We start from the raw sequence: 16,312 nt of genomic DNA on the forward strand, positions 1-16,312 counted from the left end.
AGATCGCAGGACACAGGCTTTTCACTCAAAAGGAGATTTATTGAACTTAAATAGCTTTACAGCAGCAAAAACAAAAGAAAAAGGTTTTAGTCTCACCGACTTGCAAAGTCCAGAACTGCTATCGCAGTTAAACAGTCCTTAATTTCTGTTGCAGGTAGCTTCCCCTGGCAGGAGACTTCCAGGCAGGACACTGCTATTCACTTTTGTTGCTGCACAACAAACACCATCCACCATCCACATTCTCCTTTACACTCCTCCACACCCTCTCCAACTTCCTGTCTTGTTTTAAACCCACTTCCTCTGACAGGTGAGTTAACCCTTTTTGTTCCCTTAAAGGGACCACAGTCCAAACAGAGGAGAAACATAGCGTCCTTCCAGGACCCAGCCACGGCGTCCTGTACATATCCCCCCCCTGTGCCCCAACGCCATGGAGGTGGAGGCAACAGTGGAGCTCAAACAATGGACTCGGGAGAGGGCATCTGCATTTTGATGCAGTCTCCCGGGCCTATGCTCCACTACAAATTTAAATTCCTGGAGTGCCAGGAACCACCGAGTAACCCTGGCATTATTCCCTTTACCCTGTCTCAACCATGTTAAAGGGGCATGGTCAGAAATCAGCCTAAACTTCCTCCCCAAAAGGTAATATCTGAGGGATTCCAGAGCCCACTTAATGGCCAGACACTCTCGTTCAATTATAGCGTAGTTTGTTTCCGCTGGTGTTAACTTCCTACTGAGGAAGACTACCGGGTGCTCCTCTCCATTAATAACCTGTGACAACACCGCTCCCAATCCTACATCAGAAGCATCAGTTTGGACAACAAACTCTTTTGAAAAATTGGGTGCTACCAGGACAGGGTGTTGGCACAGTGCCGACTTGAGCTCCAAAAAGGCCTTCTCAGCGTCTGCATTCCACTCCACCATGACCGATTTCCGACCCTTAGTCAGATCGGTCAATGGAGCCGCCAACGTGGCAAAGTTGGGTACAAACCTCCTGTAGTATCCCACCATGCCCAAGAATGCACGTACCTGCTTTTTTGTGAGGGGACGGGGCCAACTCTGTATAGCCTCTACCTTGCTGACCTGAGGTTTCACCACCCCTCTACCCACGATATAGCCCAGGTATTTCACCTCCTCCATTCCCAAAGCACATTTTTCAGGGTTTATTGTAAACCCCTCCTTCCAAAGAGAGTCCAGCACTGCCTGGACTTTGGGCAAGTGTGATTCCCAGTCTCTGCTAAAAATGACTATGTCGTCCAAGTACACTGAGGCATATTTCTGGTGAGGTCGTAAAATCCTATCCATTGCTCGCTGGAATGTGGCTGGAGCAGTTTGCAATCCAAAAGGCATCCTTTTGTACTGAAAACTCCCCTCTGGGGTAGAAAAAGCAGTTTTCTCTCTAGCAGCCTTAGTCAACGGGATTTGCCAATATCCCTTGGTAAGGTCTAATGTAGTGATATACCTGGCTGGACCTAGTCTCTCAATAAGCTCATTTACCCGGGGCATGGGGTAGGCATCAAACCGTGAAACTTCATTAAGTTTCCGAAAATCATTGCAGAATCGCAGAGTCCCGTTGGGCTTCGGTACCAACACAATCGGGCTCGACCACTCACTCTGCGATTCCTCAATAATCTCCAGGTCTAACATCTTCTTCACTTCCTCTGAAACAGCCTTCCTTTGGGCCTCTGGGATGCGGTAGGGCCGGACAAAAACTTTGACTCCTGGTTCCGTGATGATATCATGCTCTATGGTACTCGTGAGCCCTGGCAAGTCTGAAAATTTTTCTTTATTTCTCTGCAAGAACTCCTTTACCTGCTGGCTTTGGGTTTTAGACAGGGTATTTGCTACTTGGACACTCTCCACCCCAACCCGAGGCTCCAATCTTGCACTAGCCAGGGAGGTCACTGGTTCCCTCTCTGTCCAGGGCTTTAACAAGTTTACATGATATATTTGATAGGGTTTCCTCTTACCCGGTTGGTGGATTTTATAATTCACCTCTCCCACTTTTTCTACAACTTCAAAGGGGCCTTGCCACCTGGCTAAGAATTTACTTTCCACAGTGGGAATCAACACCGCTACTCGATCCCCCACTTGGAAATTCCTTATTTTAGCAGCCCTATTATAGACTCGTCGTTGAGCCTCCTGAGCTTTTTGTAAATGTTCCTTGACTAGTGGCAACACAGTTCGGATCCTCTCCTGCATTTGGGAAACATATTCAAGAACACTCTTATGCTGACTAGGTTCACTTTCCCATTCCTCCTTAACAAAATCCAGTAGTCCGCGAGGTCTCCGTCCATATACCAACTCGAAGGGCGAAAACCCAGTGGAGGCCTGGGGCACTTCCCGGATAGCAAACAGGAGAGCTGGTAACAGACAGTCCCAGTCTTTCCCATCCCTTTGTACAACTCTCTTAAGCATAGATTTAAGGGTCTTATTAAAGCGTTCCACTAACCCATCCGTTTGGGGATGGTAGACCGATGTGCGCAGCTGTTTAATCCGGAAGAGCTTACACACGTCGGCCATAACTCTCGACATAAACGGGGTGCCCTGGTCCGTTAGTATTTCCTTGGGAAAACCAGTCCGTGTAAACAACTGGAATAATTCCCGGGCAATAGCCTTAGAGGAGGTATTTCGCAGGGGTAGCGCCTCAGGATATCGGGTGGCATAGTCGAGAATCACCAGTATGTAGGAGTGACCTCGAGCCGACTTCACCAAGGGACCTACTATATCCATGGCTATCCTTTCAAATGGGACCTCAATTATGGGCAGAGGGACCAAAGGATTCCGGAAGTGGGTCACCGGAGCGGTCAACTGACAGGTGGGACAAGAGGTACAGTATCTCCTTACCTCTGCTTTCAGACCTGGCCAGTAAAACCGGTCGGTGATCCGTGCCTCCGTCTTTTCAACTCCCAGGTGTCCCCCTAAAACATCATCATGGGCCAGGTCCAGGACCTTGCGTCTATACTGTTGGGGTACCAATAATTGCTCTACCACATTTTCTCTCACTTTGGTAACCCGATAAAGCAATTCATTACATATTGCAAGTGTGGCCACCGCTCATTCGCACCTGGCTCTTGGGGAACCCCATTTAATACTACCACCTGTTCCCGTGCATGGGCCAAAGTGGGGTCCTGCATCTGGGCAGTACCAAATGCCCCCTGCGGAACACCCAAATCCGGCAGGGCAGGGGTAACGGCCACTTCCTCATCCTCTTCCCCCAGCATTACCTGAAGTGGGAAAGGTTTCCCCCCCTCTTCAGTGTTCAGGTAGGTCTGTGAACCACACATTTTGACACCCTTAATAACATCAGCACTACTTTCATCACCATTAACCAAATCATTAGCATTTTCAAGAACATTCGGCATTTCAGGGTTATTTCTCTCAACCGCAGGAACAGAGGGACTAGTTTCTCCCCAGTCTCTGGACCGTTCAGGTAGTTCTCCTTGTCCCCACAGTTTTGCAAATAACGGACAGTCTCGTCCTATGATAACATCATGTACCAAGTTTTTTACCACCCTCACCTCTTGAGTACCAGTGCCACATGCTGCGGAGATGGTCACCGAGATGAGAGGGTACTCTCTAGTGTCCCCGTGAATGCACACCACCCGTAAAGTTTTTCTTACCGGACCGATCTTCCCAATTACTCTAGGATGGATCAGGGTTACCATGCTTCCGGAGTCCAGCAAAGCCCGGGCAGGGAGGTGGTTCACTTGGACTTCACACTCGAATTTCTCTTCTCCAAGATCGATATGTGTTGTACATGCTTTATGGGCATAAAAAGACCCCCTCCGAAGAACCCCGCATTCCATGGGCTCCTCTTGCAGTGGGCAGTGGGCCCGGGTATGGCCCCAGGAATGACATCGCCAACATTGTACATCCCCTCCTCTCCGAACAGGAACAGGTCGCTGAGAAGGTATCGGGAGTGACTCTTGACCTTCTGGGGTGTTGGTTCCAGGGCTCCGGGGAACGTCCTTTCGAAGGGCAGCAGTTGAACGAATAGGCCGTGGCAGACTGGGTCCTTGGCGCTTGGTAGGGCCAAGCAGATCCTCCACCACTGTGTATCGTTCTACCATCTCGACAAGGAGGTTCACTGTTTTGGGGTCTCCATGGCTGACCCACCGTTGAAGGTCGTCTGGCAGTGACCTTAGGTATCGGTCCAGCACGACCCGCTCCACGATTTGGAGGCCAGACAACATTTCGGGCTGCAGCCATTTTTTTTACCAGTTGCACCAGGTCATGCATTTGAGACCGTGGTGGACGATCTGGACGATACTTCCATTGGTGCACTCGTTGGGCCCGAACAGCTGTAGTTACCCCCAAACGAGCCAATATTTCTGCCTTTAATTTTTGATAGTCTTTAGCGTGATCTGGTGGCAGGTCGAAGTAGGCTTTTTGCGGATCTCCGGTTAGGAAAGGAGCAATTAGGCCGGCCCACTGGTCCTGGGGCCACCCTTCTCTCTCTGCCGTCCTCTCAAATGTAGCAAGAAATGCCTCTACATCATCACTCAGGGACAATTTCTACAAAAAATGGCTTGCCCTCACGGTCACCTGGTTGCCAGGGGCAACAGCCGCTTGCTCATGGCCCTGAGAAAGCTGCTGCACTACTTCTTTTAAGGCAGTCACTTGAGCCTGCATAACCTCTTGCTGGGTCGCTTGCTGGGCTGCCAACTGGGCCACCAACAGGCGAGTGTTTTCTTGCTGTACCTCATGGCGAGTCTGCGCTTGTATATTAGCCAAGGACAGCTGTTTAATTAGCTCCTCCATTGCTTCAGCTTTCAGGGTTTGTGCGGCTTTAACCCAGGACATAAATCCACTGTACTGTCCCTTTAAATGTCAGTTTTAAGTCCAATACACAAAAAAAAAAAAAACAGCAAGAAAAATGCCTGTTACTCTGTCCTGCCCGCATTCGAGCACCACTTGTGATGTTTGGGGGACCAGCTAGATCGCAGGACACAGGCTTTTCACTCAAAAGGAGATTTATTGAACTTAAATAGCTTTACAGCAGCAAAAACAAAAGAAAAAGGTTTTAGTCTCACCGACTTGCAAAGTCCAGAACTGCTATCGCAGTTAAACAGTCCTTAATTTCTGTTGCAGGTAGCTTCCCCTGGCAGGAGACTTCCAGGCAGGACACTGCTATTCACTTTTGTTGCTGCACAACAAGCACCATCCACATTCTCCTTTACACTCCTCCACACCCTCTCCAACTTCCTGTCTTGTTTTAAACCCACTTCCTCTGACAGGTGAGTTAACCCTTTTTGTTCCCTTAAAGGGACCACAGTCCAAACAGAGGGGAAACATAGCGTCCTTCCAGGACCCAGCCACGGCGTCCTGTACAATATATATATTTTTTACTTTAATTTTACTTTTTTTGGGCCTGTTTTCCTTTGATAATAAATAAAAAGAAATCAGGAGCTCTTTCCCACCAAATAAAAGACCTATCTGTCCCGAAAAAAGGTGTAAGGGTTCAAGTTATAATCCACTTGGATACACTAAGTACTTGCAATGATATGTACAGTTTACCAATACATGTCAAGTTGCAAAATTGGTCCTGGGCATTAACCACTTAAGGACCAAGCCTATTTTTTTACACTTGTTGTTAACAAGTTAAAATCATTCTTTTTGCTAAAAATTTACTTAGAACGCCCAAACATTGTATATATTTTTTTCCAGACACCATAGAGCATAAAATGGCGGTCGTTGCAATACTTTGTCACACAGTATTTGTGTATCATTCTTACAAACGCAATTTTTTTGTAAAAAATATACTTTTTTAATTAAAAAATAATAAAACAGTAAAGTTAGCCCAATTTTTTCTATATTGTGAAAGATATTGTTACGTCCAGTAAATTGATACCCAACATGTCATGCTTCAAAATTGCACCCGCTTGTGTCCCGTCTGACCAGAGCACCTTCTTTCACATGTTTGCTGTGCCCCCCTAATGGCTTCTCGCAAACTGCGACAGGACTCTTTATGGCTTTCTTTCAACAATAGCTTTCTTCTTGCCACTCTTCCATAAAGGTCAGATTTGTGCAGTGCACGACTAATAGTTGTCCTGTGGACAGATTCTCCCACCTGAGCTGTGGATCTCTGCAGCTCCTCCAGAGTTACCATGGGCCTCTTGGCTGCTTCTTTGATTAATGCTCTCCTTGCCCGGCCTGTCAGTTTAGCTGGACAACCATGTATTGGTAGGTTTGCAGTTGTGCCATACTCTTTCCTATTCCAAAAGGGCCTGCCTGATTGCATACAAATTGAGTGTTTTTAGGTTTGACCTCATATTATATGGTATCTAAAGGAAGATTGTAGGATTGACCCGATACCGCTTTTTTAAGACCGAGTACAAGTACCGATACTTTTTTTCAAGTACTCGCTGATACCGATTACCAATACTTTTTTTTTAATGTCATGCAACAGTGGTGCTAATATGCAGCACTGATGATGTATGGACTGTGTCAGTAGTTTTTATTTTTATTTTATTTTTTGTACAATTTTTTAAATTATTTTTTACAATTTTGTTTTTTTTATTTTTTTTTACAATGCTTTCTTTTTTGGGGGGAGGGGGAGGGGGAGTGGACGGTTTTAGTGTGTTTTCTATTTTATTTTTTATTATTTTTACAATTTAACCTTTTCAATATTTATTTATTACAATTCTTTTTTTTTTTTTTTTTTTTTTTTTAAGCCCTGTTGGGGGGGGGCTTTTTGGGACAGGGGGACTGAGGACACAGATACCCCAGTCCCTTTCTCTGCATCCTCAGCTGTGCTGAATATGAATGGACAGGAGATAGCAGCTCCTCTCCATTCATAAACTGAAGCATCGTAAACCATTTACGATGCTCAGTAACAGTTATGAATGAACAGAGTCAGTGATCACATTTGGAAAATGACATATTTACCGACTCCTTCGTCCGCTCTCCATCCTGAGAGATCGAGGACAGAGGGGGAACAGAACATGAAGGGGGACCAGAGGAGCACGGAGGGGGACCAGAGGAGCACGGAGGGGCACCAGAGGAGCACGGAGGGGCACCAGAGGAGCACCAGAGGAGCACGGAGGGGGGAGAGAGAGGAGCACGGGGGGGGGGGGGAGAGGAGCACGGGGGGGGGAGGAGCACGGATGGGGAATGGAGGAGGATATGGGGGACCATCAGGGGTGATCGTTGCGGTGCTGGGGAGGAGTTACAATCATCTATCTCCCTGTATAGATTTCAATAAAGCAGCTGAAAGCCGTGGGAAGGCGAGGAGGAGAAGCGTCTGTCAGCTGCTTTATTGAAATCTATACAGGGAGATCAGTGATTGTAACTCCTCCCCAGCACCGCACCGATCACCCCTGACTGTCCAGGTATCAGATTAAGCATCGGAGCTTTTGCCCTAGTACAAGTACTCAGGCAAATGCTCAGTATCGGCACTGATACTACAGTCGGTATCGGTGCAACGTAAAAGTATTTAATCCCCTGCTGATTTTGTATGTTTCCCCACTGATAAAAAAATGATCAGTCTATAATTTTAATGGTAGGTTTATTTTACCTGTGAGATACGGAATAACAACAAAAACATCCAGAAAAACACATTTCAAAAAAGTTATAATTTAATAAGCATTCTAACCACTTATAGACCGGCTGCTTAATGACCAGGCCATTTTTTGCAATATGGCACTGCGTTGCTTTAACTGACAATTGCGCGGTCGTGCAACACTGTACCCAAACAAAATTGACGTCCTTTCTTTCCCACAAATAGAGCTTTCTTTTGGTGGTATTTAATTACCTCTGCAGTTTTTATTTTTTGTGCTATAAACAAAAAAAAAGCCGCAATTTTATAAAAAAAAATATTATAGCAAAAAGTAAAAAAATGTATCTTTCTCAAATCTAATTTCTTTCTCAGTTTAGGCCAACATACATTCTTCTACATATTTTTGGTAAAAAATCACAATAAGTATATTGATTGGTTTGCGCAAAAGTTATAGCGTCTACAAACTATGGGAAAGATTTATGGCATTTTTATTATTATTATTTTTTATTTTTTTTTTACTAGTAATGGCAGTGATCTGAGATTTTTAGCTGTACTGTGACATTAGGGTAGACAGATCAGACACTTTTGACACATTTGTGGGACCATTAACATTTATACAGCGATCAGTGCTATACAAATGCACTGATTACTGTGTAAATGTCACTGGCAGGGAAGGGGTTAACACTAGGGGGCGATCAAGGGGTTAAATGTGTTCCCTAGTTAGTGTTTCTAACTGTATGGGGATAAGACTGACTGGGGAGGAGACATATTGTTGTTCCTGCTTAGTAGGAATAAACTGTATGTCTCCTCTCCCCCTGACAGAACAGGGATTTGTGCGCTTCCGCCAAAGCGCTGAGCATCCAATAGGGATGCCTGGCACTTTGGCCAATCAGGAAACAGGTCTCACTGAGGCAATGCGGTGTGAAAATAGCGAATATTCATTTGCTATGGTCACACAATTGGGTGGGATTAGCGTGCACTATCTGCGCCCCAAGCCCACCCTTTTTGCCTTTGGCTCTAATCAGGTGCTTAAAAAAAAAAAATACACCCCCTCCCGCCCCTGCCATAGGAGTCCATGCCTCCGGCGTCCTGACAGGGGTCGGGCGCATGGATGGCGCCCGTGTGCCCACAATGCACGGGCTGCCACTGGTTATTGTCATGCTGGAAGACCCATCCATGACATTGCAACACATTCCTGTGCATGTCAAATGTGATGTTTGTGTGGTGTGATTGTTAGCCATACGTTTTGTATGGCTCAAATTGCATCGCATCTGCACCAAAATGGTGCAGGCCCTTTTTTTTTCTTTTACACCAGAATCGCTTCAGTGTTCACACCCATGCGATTCTGGCAGTAGCACTGCGTTTTGCGATGTTTCGGCATGTTGTTAATCTATCATTGACACCCGCAGCAAAACGTATGGAGGCCGTGCGAATGCAATGCGGGAAAGCACAGGATTCGCTGTGTGTTTCGCATCACACAAGTGCGAACCAGGGCAGAGGGAGGAGAAAGCACTTGACAGAGTAATGGGCTTTTACACTGTTGCGTCTCTTTTTACTGTCAATTCACAGGCTTGGCTTGGGGGGGGTATGAGTCCTGGATGACCTGGGCTCAGAGGAAGTAGGATGAATGATGTCGCCTATCAGAGTGATGACACCTAATGTAAGAAGTGCTACTGGGACAATCTGTGGTCTGAAATTATACATTCCAGTAAAGGTGGATTCTGTGATTGTATCTACAATAAAAAGAACCAGTACTAGATGACGTGTTCTATGTACAGCAGACATTATGCGGCGTTTAGAGTTTCCAGGGAGGAAGAATCACTCTAAGCCCCGCCTTCTTTCCAGGGGCTTCCACATTGGTCAGCTGTTACCATGGCAACACTGGGACAGTCGGATTTAAAACAGCAAATGATACTAAAACCTCCGCCTTCCCTATGGCGTATTCTTTGTCCCCGATAGTGAAGATTCGGATGGAAGATGTTGAAAATAGATGTTTTTTCAGCACAGCAAGGGGAGAAGCCAAGCGTCACTCTCTGGTGTGATATCAGAGAAGAGGCGGGGTCAGGCGGTCGGCGTTTGATCTGAACGCCCCCTTGTCTCCGCCCACTCCTTTTATGGACGCTGTTCCCGCCCTCTGCGATGGCACTACAGGTCTTTCGCTCCTCCCCCCGTACGCAGTCACCCTGTGACGGCGGTCCGTGTCTCCTCCCCGCACGCAGTCGCCGCCTCCTGGTGACGTCAGTTCGTTTTGGTGCAGTGATGGCGGTGGACGGTCCAGACACCCTGTGCTGTGAGAGCCCCGTCATCCCCTATGAGGAGGACGGAGATGATGGCAGTTCGGAGAGGTCCAGTAGCCCGGGGAGAAGCGGGGAAAGCACGATCAGCAGCGCCCCGACCACAGGGGCCTCCTCACATAACGGAACCACCGGAGGGGAGGAGGCCGAACCCCTCAGCCGCATGGACTCCGAGGACAGGTGGGGTTATTACAGAGAGACCCCCCCACACCCCACCCCCACCAGAAAGGGGGCAGAAGGAAGCCAATAGAGCGAGACTCCGCCCCTTCTAATGCAGCGAGGGGGCAGATGGGGTCTAATACAGAGAGACTCCTCCTCTCCTCAGAGAAAAATCCTCCTCTCCCCTCCCGATATAGAGAAAAATCCTCCTCTCCCCTCCCGATATAGAGAAAAATCCTCCTCTCCCCTTCTCATATAGAGAAAAATCCTCCTCTCCCCTCCCGATATAGAGAAAAATCCTCCTCTCCTCTCCCCTCCCGATATAGAGAAAAATCCTCCTCTCCCCTCCCGATATAGAGAAAAATCCTCCTCTCCCCTCCCGATATAGAGAAAAATCCTCCTCTCCTCTCCCGATATAGAGAAAAATCCTCCTCTCCCCTCCCGATATAGAGAAAAATCCTCCTCTCCCCTCCCGATATAGAGAAAAATCCTCCTCTCCCCTCCCGATATAGAGAAAAATCCTCCTCTCCCCTCCCGATATAGAGAAAAATCCTCCTCTCCCCTCCCGATATAGAGAAAAATCCTCCTCTCCCCTCCCGATATAGAGAAAAATCCTCCTCTCCCCTCCCGATATAGAGAAAAATCCTCCTCTCCCCTCCCGATATAGAGAAAAATCCTCCTCTCCCCTCCCGATATAGAGAAAAATCCTCCTCTCCCCTCCCGATATAGAGAAAAATCCTCCTCTCCCCTCCCGATATAGAGAAAAATCCTCCTCTCCCCTCCCGATATAGAGAAAAATCCTCCTCTCCCCTCCCGATATAGAGAAAAATCCTCCTCTCCCCTCCCGATATAGAGAAAAATCCTCCTCTCCCCTCCCGATATAGAGAAAAATCCTCCTCTCCCCTCCCGATATAGAGAAAAATCCTCCTCTCCCCTCCCGATATAGAGAAAAATCCTCCTCTCCCCTCCCGATATAGAGAAAAATCCTCCTCTCCCCTCCCGATATAGAGAAAAATCCTCCTCTCCCCTCCCGATATAGAGAAAAATCCTCCTCTCCCCTCCCGATATAGAGAAAAATCCTCCTCTCCCCTCCCGATATAGAGAAAAATCCTCCTCTCCCCTCCCGATATAGAGAAAAATCCTCCTCTCCCCTCCCGATATAGAGAAAAATCCTCCTCTCCCCTCCCGATATAGAGAAAAATCCTCCTCTCCCCTCCCGATATAGAGAAAAATCCTCCTCTCCCCTCCCGATATAGAGAAAAATCCTCCTCTCCCCTCCCGATATAGAGAAAAATCCTCCTCTCCCCTCCCGATATAGAGAAAAATCCTCCTCTCCCCTCCCGATATAGAGAAAAATCCTCCTCTCCCCTCCCGATATAGAGAAAAATCCTCCTCTCCCCTCCCGATATAGAGAAAAATCCTCCTCTCCCCTCCCGATATAGAGAAAAATCCTCCTCTCCCCTCCCGATATAGAGAAAAATCCTCCTCTCCCCTCCCGATATAGAGAAAAATCCTCCTCTCCCCTCCCGATATAGAGAAAAATCCTCCTCTCCCCTCCCGATATAGAGAAAAATCCTCCTCTCCCCTCCCGATATAGAGAAAAATCCTCCTCTCCCCTCCCGATATAGAGAAAAATCCTCCTCTCCCCTCCCGATATAGAGAAAAATCCTCCTCTCCCCTCCCGATATAGAGAAAAATCCTCCTCTCCCCTCCCGATATAGAGAAAAATCCTCCTCTCCCCTCCCGATATAGAGAAAAATCCTCCTCTCCCCTCCCGATATAGAGAAAAATCCTCCTCTCCCCTCCCGATATAGAGAAAAATCCTCCTCTCCCCTCCCGATATAGAGAAAAATCCTCCTCTCCCCTCCCGATATAGAGAAAAATCCTCCTCTCCCCTCCCGATATAGAGAAAAATCCTCCTCTCCCCTCCCGATATAGAGAAAAATCCTCCTCTCCCCTCCCGATATAGAGAAAAATCCTCCTCTCCCCTCCCGATATAGAGAAAAATCCTCCTCTCCCCTCCCGATATAGAGAAAAATCCTCCTCTCCCCTCCCGATATAGAGAAAAATCCTCCTCTCCCCTCCCGATATAGAGAAAAATCCTCCTCTCCCCTCCCGATATAGAGAAAAATCCTCCTCTCCCCTCCCGATATAGAGAAAAATCCTCCTCTCCCCTCCCGATATAGAGAAAAATCCTCCTCTCCCCTCCCGATATAGAGAAAAATCCTCCTCTCCCCTCCCGATATAGAGAAAAATCCTCCTCTCCCCTCCCGATATAGAGAAAAATCCTCCTCTCCCCTCCCGATATAGAGAAAAATCCTCCTCTCCCCTCCCGATATAGAGAAAAATCCTCCTCTCCCCTCCCGATATAGAGAAAAATCCTCCTCTCCCCTCCCGATATAGAGAAAAATCCTCCTCTCCCCTCCCGATATAGAGAAAAATCCTCCTCTCCCCTCCCGATATAGAGAAAAATCCTCCTCTCCCCTCCCGATATAGAGAAAAATCCTCCTCTCCCCTCCCGATATAGAGAAAAATCCTCCTCTCCCCTCCCGATATAGAGAAAAATCCTCCTCTCCCCTCCCGATATAGAGAAAAATCCTCCTCTCCCCTCCCGATATAGAGAAAAATCCTCCTCTCCCCTCCCGATATAGAGAAAAATCCTCCTCTCCCCTCCCGATATAGAGAAAAATCCTCCTCTCCCCTCCCGATATAGAGAAAAATCCTCCTCTCCCCTCCCGATATAGAGAAAAATCCTCCTCTCCCCTCCCGATATAGAGAAAAATCCTCCTCTCCCCTCCCGATATAGAGAAAAATCCTCCTCTCCCCTCCCGATATAGAGAAAAATCCTCCTCTCCCCTCCCGATATAGAGAAAAATCCTCCTCTCCCCTCCCGATATAGAGAAAAATCCTCCTCTCCCCTCCCGATATAGAGAAAAATCCTCCTCTCCCCTCCCGATATAGAGAAAAATCCTCCTCTCCCCTCCCGATATAGAGAAAAATCCTCCTCTCCCCTCCCGATATAGAGAAAAATCCTCCTCTCCCCTCCCGATATAGAGAAAAATCCTCCTCTCCCCTCCCGATATAGAGAAAAATCCTCCTCTCCCCTCCCGATATAGAGAAAAATCCTCCTCTCCCCTCCCGATATAGAGAAAAATCCTCCTCTCCCCTCCCGATATAGAGAAAAATCCTCCTCTCCCCTCCCGATTTAGAGAAAAATCCTCCTCTCCCCTCCCATTATAGAGAGAGCCCCCTTCCCCCTCCTCTCCCAATATAGAGAGAGCCCCCTTCCCCCTCCTAATATAGAGACAAATCTTCCTCTCCCCTTATATACATATGGATCCTAGTATGCAGAGAAAGGAAACGTGAATCCCCACACCTTAGAGAAATCCCAACCTCCCCCTTATGTAGAGTGGACTGGTAGGAACCAGAAGTGGCCTGCCCCTGATCTACATGCAGGGCACCAGATGCATGGATTCCAATGGGGGGGGGGGGGGGGGGTTTGGAAGCATGTGATCGGAGCCTGAGGCTCTAATTGGCTTCAAGAAAGGGTGGGCTCGGGACGCAGAGCACTGTGCCCCAAGCCCACCCAGTTGTGACAATAACAAATTAATTTTCGCTATTGTCTTCCTGATTCTCTTCCCGGCCAATCAGGAAGTGGGTCCTGAGAAGCGATCCTATTGGCTGCCGAGGAAGAGGAGACGCAGGGTGAAGACGAGAAGGAAGCGCTGCACACAACCTAGATGGGGGCTGTTCGAGCGATGGGTGAAATCCTCCCCTCTCTATAGAGCGGCGGATGTCAATGGTGTCTGTTAACTAGTGGCAACCGCCCCAACCTATAACTGGCCTTTAGGTGTTACTAAACCCACAACAGTAAAATCAGTCTGTATTAGCATGCTTGTTATACTCGCTGTGGAACTTGAGGGGTTAAGCCTCTGTATTGTGTAAAAAGGCTCTTTGATCCTGTAAGGACATATCCTCCCCCTCCTGCAGGGTCACTCATGGCAAGGCCAGGTACAACACAGTGAGGGTAGTACTTCTGCACATGCTCAGTTTGGTCTCTCTTGCTGGAGAGAACATTTCCTTGTTTCAGCTGAGCTTTTCAGGTCACATGGGATGATGTCACACATTTGGGGGTGTATACAGATCCTAAATGACAGCCCAGTCCCTCCCTCCTCCATGCCTAGTAACTAAAAAAAGAACAGTGGGTGGGATGTCACATGTTGATTGATGGATGATCCGCCTCCCATAACAGCATGAGGAGGACACAGGCTATAGTGGAAATATCTTCCTATTGAACACTTAGCACTCAGGCAGACCCTGCAGTTTATCACTTGACCCTGGTATACAGATCAGCCAAAAAAGGTATATAGTGGCAATATGTAGAAAGATGCTTTATAAGCTGAGAGGTCGCAGCGCCGCCCCCAGATGAACTATTTTCATATTACTGGGTTTAGTAACACTTTAAAGGGGTTATAAAGTCACCAGGTTTTTCACCTTAATGCGTTCTATGAATAACCACCTGTGCGGCAGCTGCCCTCAGAGCCCTTTTTCTTACCTGAACCCAGTCGTTCCAGCAATGTGTACAAGCGCAGCGACTCCAGCTGCTGTCCCTGTCCTCATTGGATAGATGGCTCCCGCTGCTGTCAATCAAATCCAGTGATGTGGGGGACAGGGCTGAGTCCTGCTGTCTGTGTCAATGGACGCAGCAGCGGTACTCGTGAGCGCGCCCTCACAGGTGCCCCCATGGAAAGCGGCTCTCCATGGGGTCACCCAATGAAGGGAAACCAGGAGCGCCGCCGGGGCACTCCAAAAGAGGAGGATCAGGGCTGCTCTCTTTAAAACCCTTGCACAGAGCAGGTAAGTATAACGTTTGTTATTTAAAAAAAAAAACAGCAATGCATGGTAAAATGAAAAATTCCCAGCTCAACTTACCAGTCAGCCTGCAGCAAACCAAATGATCCTTTCTAGCAGTTCACGTTAATGGGGGGGGGGGGGGGGGGTTAGTTTGCACACATTTGCAAATACGTGTATAAGCTGCAAGAGGCCACATGACAGCACCCCACTGTTATCTGCAGTCCTAACTCTATAAATTATGAGAGCCTCCATAGTAGGAGCACATATAATGGATAGATTAAGGGCAGGTGTGCCTGGAGACCACACCGGGTGCCACTCCTATCAGCTAAGAACAGGAAACTGAGGATACAATTCGCACAGACTCACCAAAATTGGACAATAGAAAATTGGAAGAACGTTGCCTGATCTGATGAGTCTCAATTTCAGCTGTGACATTCAGATGGTAGGTCAGAATTTGGTGTAAACATAAAGCATGGATCCATCCTGCCTTGTATCAGTGGTTCAGGCTGTTAGTGGTGGTGTAATGGTGTGGGAGATATTTTCTTGGCACACTTTGGGCTGCTTAGTACCAATTGAGCATCATTTAAAAGACACGGCCTACCCAAGTATTTTTGCTGACCATGTCCATCCCTTTATGACTACAGTGTACACATCTTCTGATGACTACTTCCAGCAAGATAATGCACCATGTCACAAAGATCAAATCATCTCAAACTGGTTTCTTGAACATGACAATGAGGTCACTATACTCCAAAGGCCTCCACAGTCACCTAATCTCAATCCAATAGAGCACCTTTGGGATGTGGTGGAACGGGAGATTTGTATCATATATGTGCAGCTGACAAATCTGCAGCAACTGCGTGATATTATCATGTCAATATGGTTCAAAATCTCTGAGGAATGTTTCCAACACCTTGTATCTGTCACGAAGAATTAAGGCAGTTCTGAAGGCAAAGGGGAGTCCAACCTATTACTAGTAAGGTGTAACTAATAAAGTGGACAGTGAGTGTATATGTGAATGGTTGGATTGAGGGCAGGTATGCCTGGAGGGAGCCCACTTCTTAAAGGCAGAGGGGTGCACTGAACACCCAGCACAATGGCAGAAAATGTGTCCAGTATGCCCTCTCACCAAATAACCAACAGCAGTACAACCAAACCGCAACTGCCCCATCCTGTAACTGGCCTTGGCAGCAAGGAGCACATGGAAGGGTATGTCAGAAACCCATGTTTTTAACGTGAACTGTTAGGACAATTTGGCTGCTGACCGGTAAGTTGAGCTGAGAATTTTTGTTTGTTTTTGTTTGACATGTGTCTGACACCCACCAACATCTGATCCTGTCTGCTGAAAACAAACGGTTGGGGATTTGTTCCCCATCTGCTTGGCCGATCAGATTGAAAAGACGGGCAGTCCATTTCCATTCGACAGCCCATAGAAAACAGCGGGAGAGAACCCCCCCCCCCCCCCCACCACCACCCAAAGGCATTGTAACCCTTGCTAGTACCAAAA

At 47.5% G+C, this 16,312-nt stretch overlaps 2 protein-coding genes across 5 annotated transcripts in view; both read left to right on the forward strand.

Moving 5' to 3' along the window:
• Nucleotides 1-16,312, forward strand: part of PLEKHA5 (pleckstrin homology domain containing A5) — a 619,814-nt gene that overhangs the window by 351,354 nt on the left and 252,148 nt on the right. The gene's annotated exons all lie outside the window — the stretch shown is intronic.
• AEBP2 (AE binding protein 2) overlaps nt 9,699-16,312 on the forward strand; it is a 50,594-nt gene continuing 43,980 nt past the window's right edge. For all 3 annotated transcript variants that reach the window (XM_073621375.1, XM_073621376.1, XM_073621377.1), the window contains exon 1: nt 9,699-9,972. In XM_073621375.1, coding sequence (XP_073477476.1) covers nt 9,758-9,972 — 215 coding nt within the window. In that variant the 5' untranslated portion in view covers nt 9,699-9,757. The remainder of the gene's footprint in view (nt 9,973-16,312) is intronic.

This window comes from Aquarana catesbeiana, linkage group LG03, assembly GCF_042186555.1.
Source record: "Aquarana catesbeiana isolate 2022-GZ linkage group LG03, ASM4218655v1, whole genome shotgun sequence".
NCBI lineage: Eukaryota > Metazoa > Chordata > Amphibia > Anura > Ranidae > Aquarana > Aquarana catesbeiana.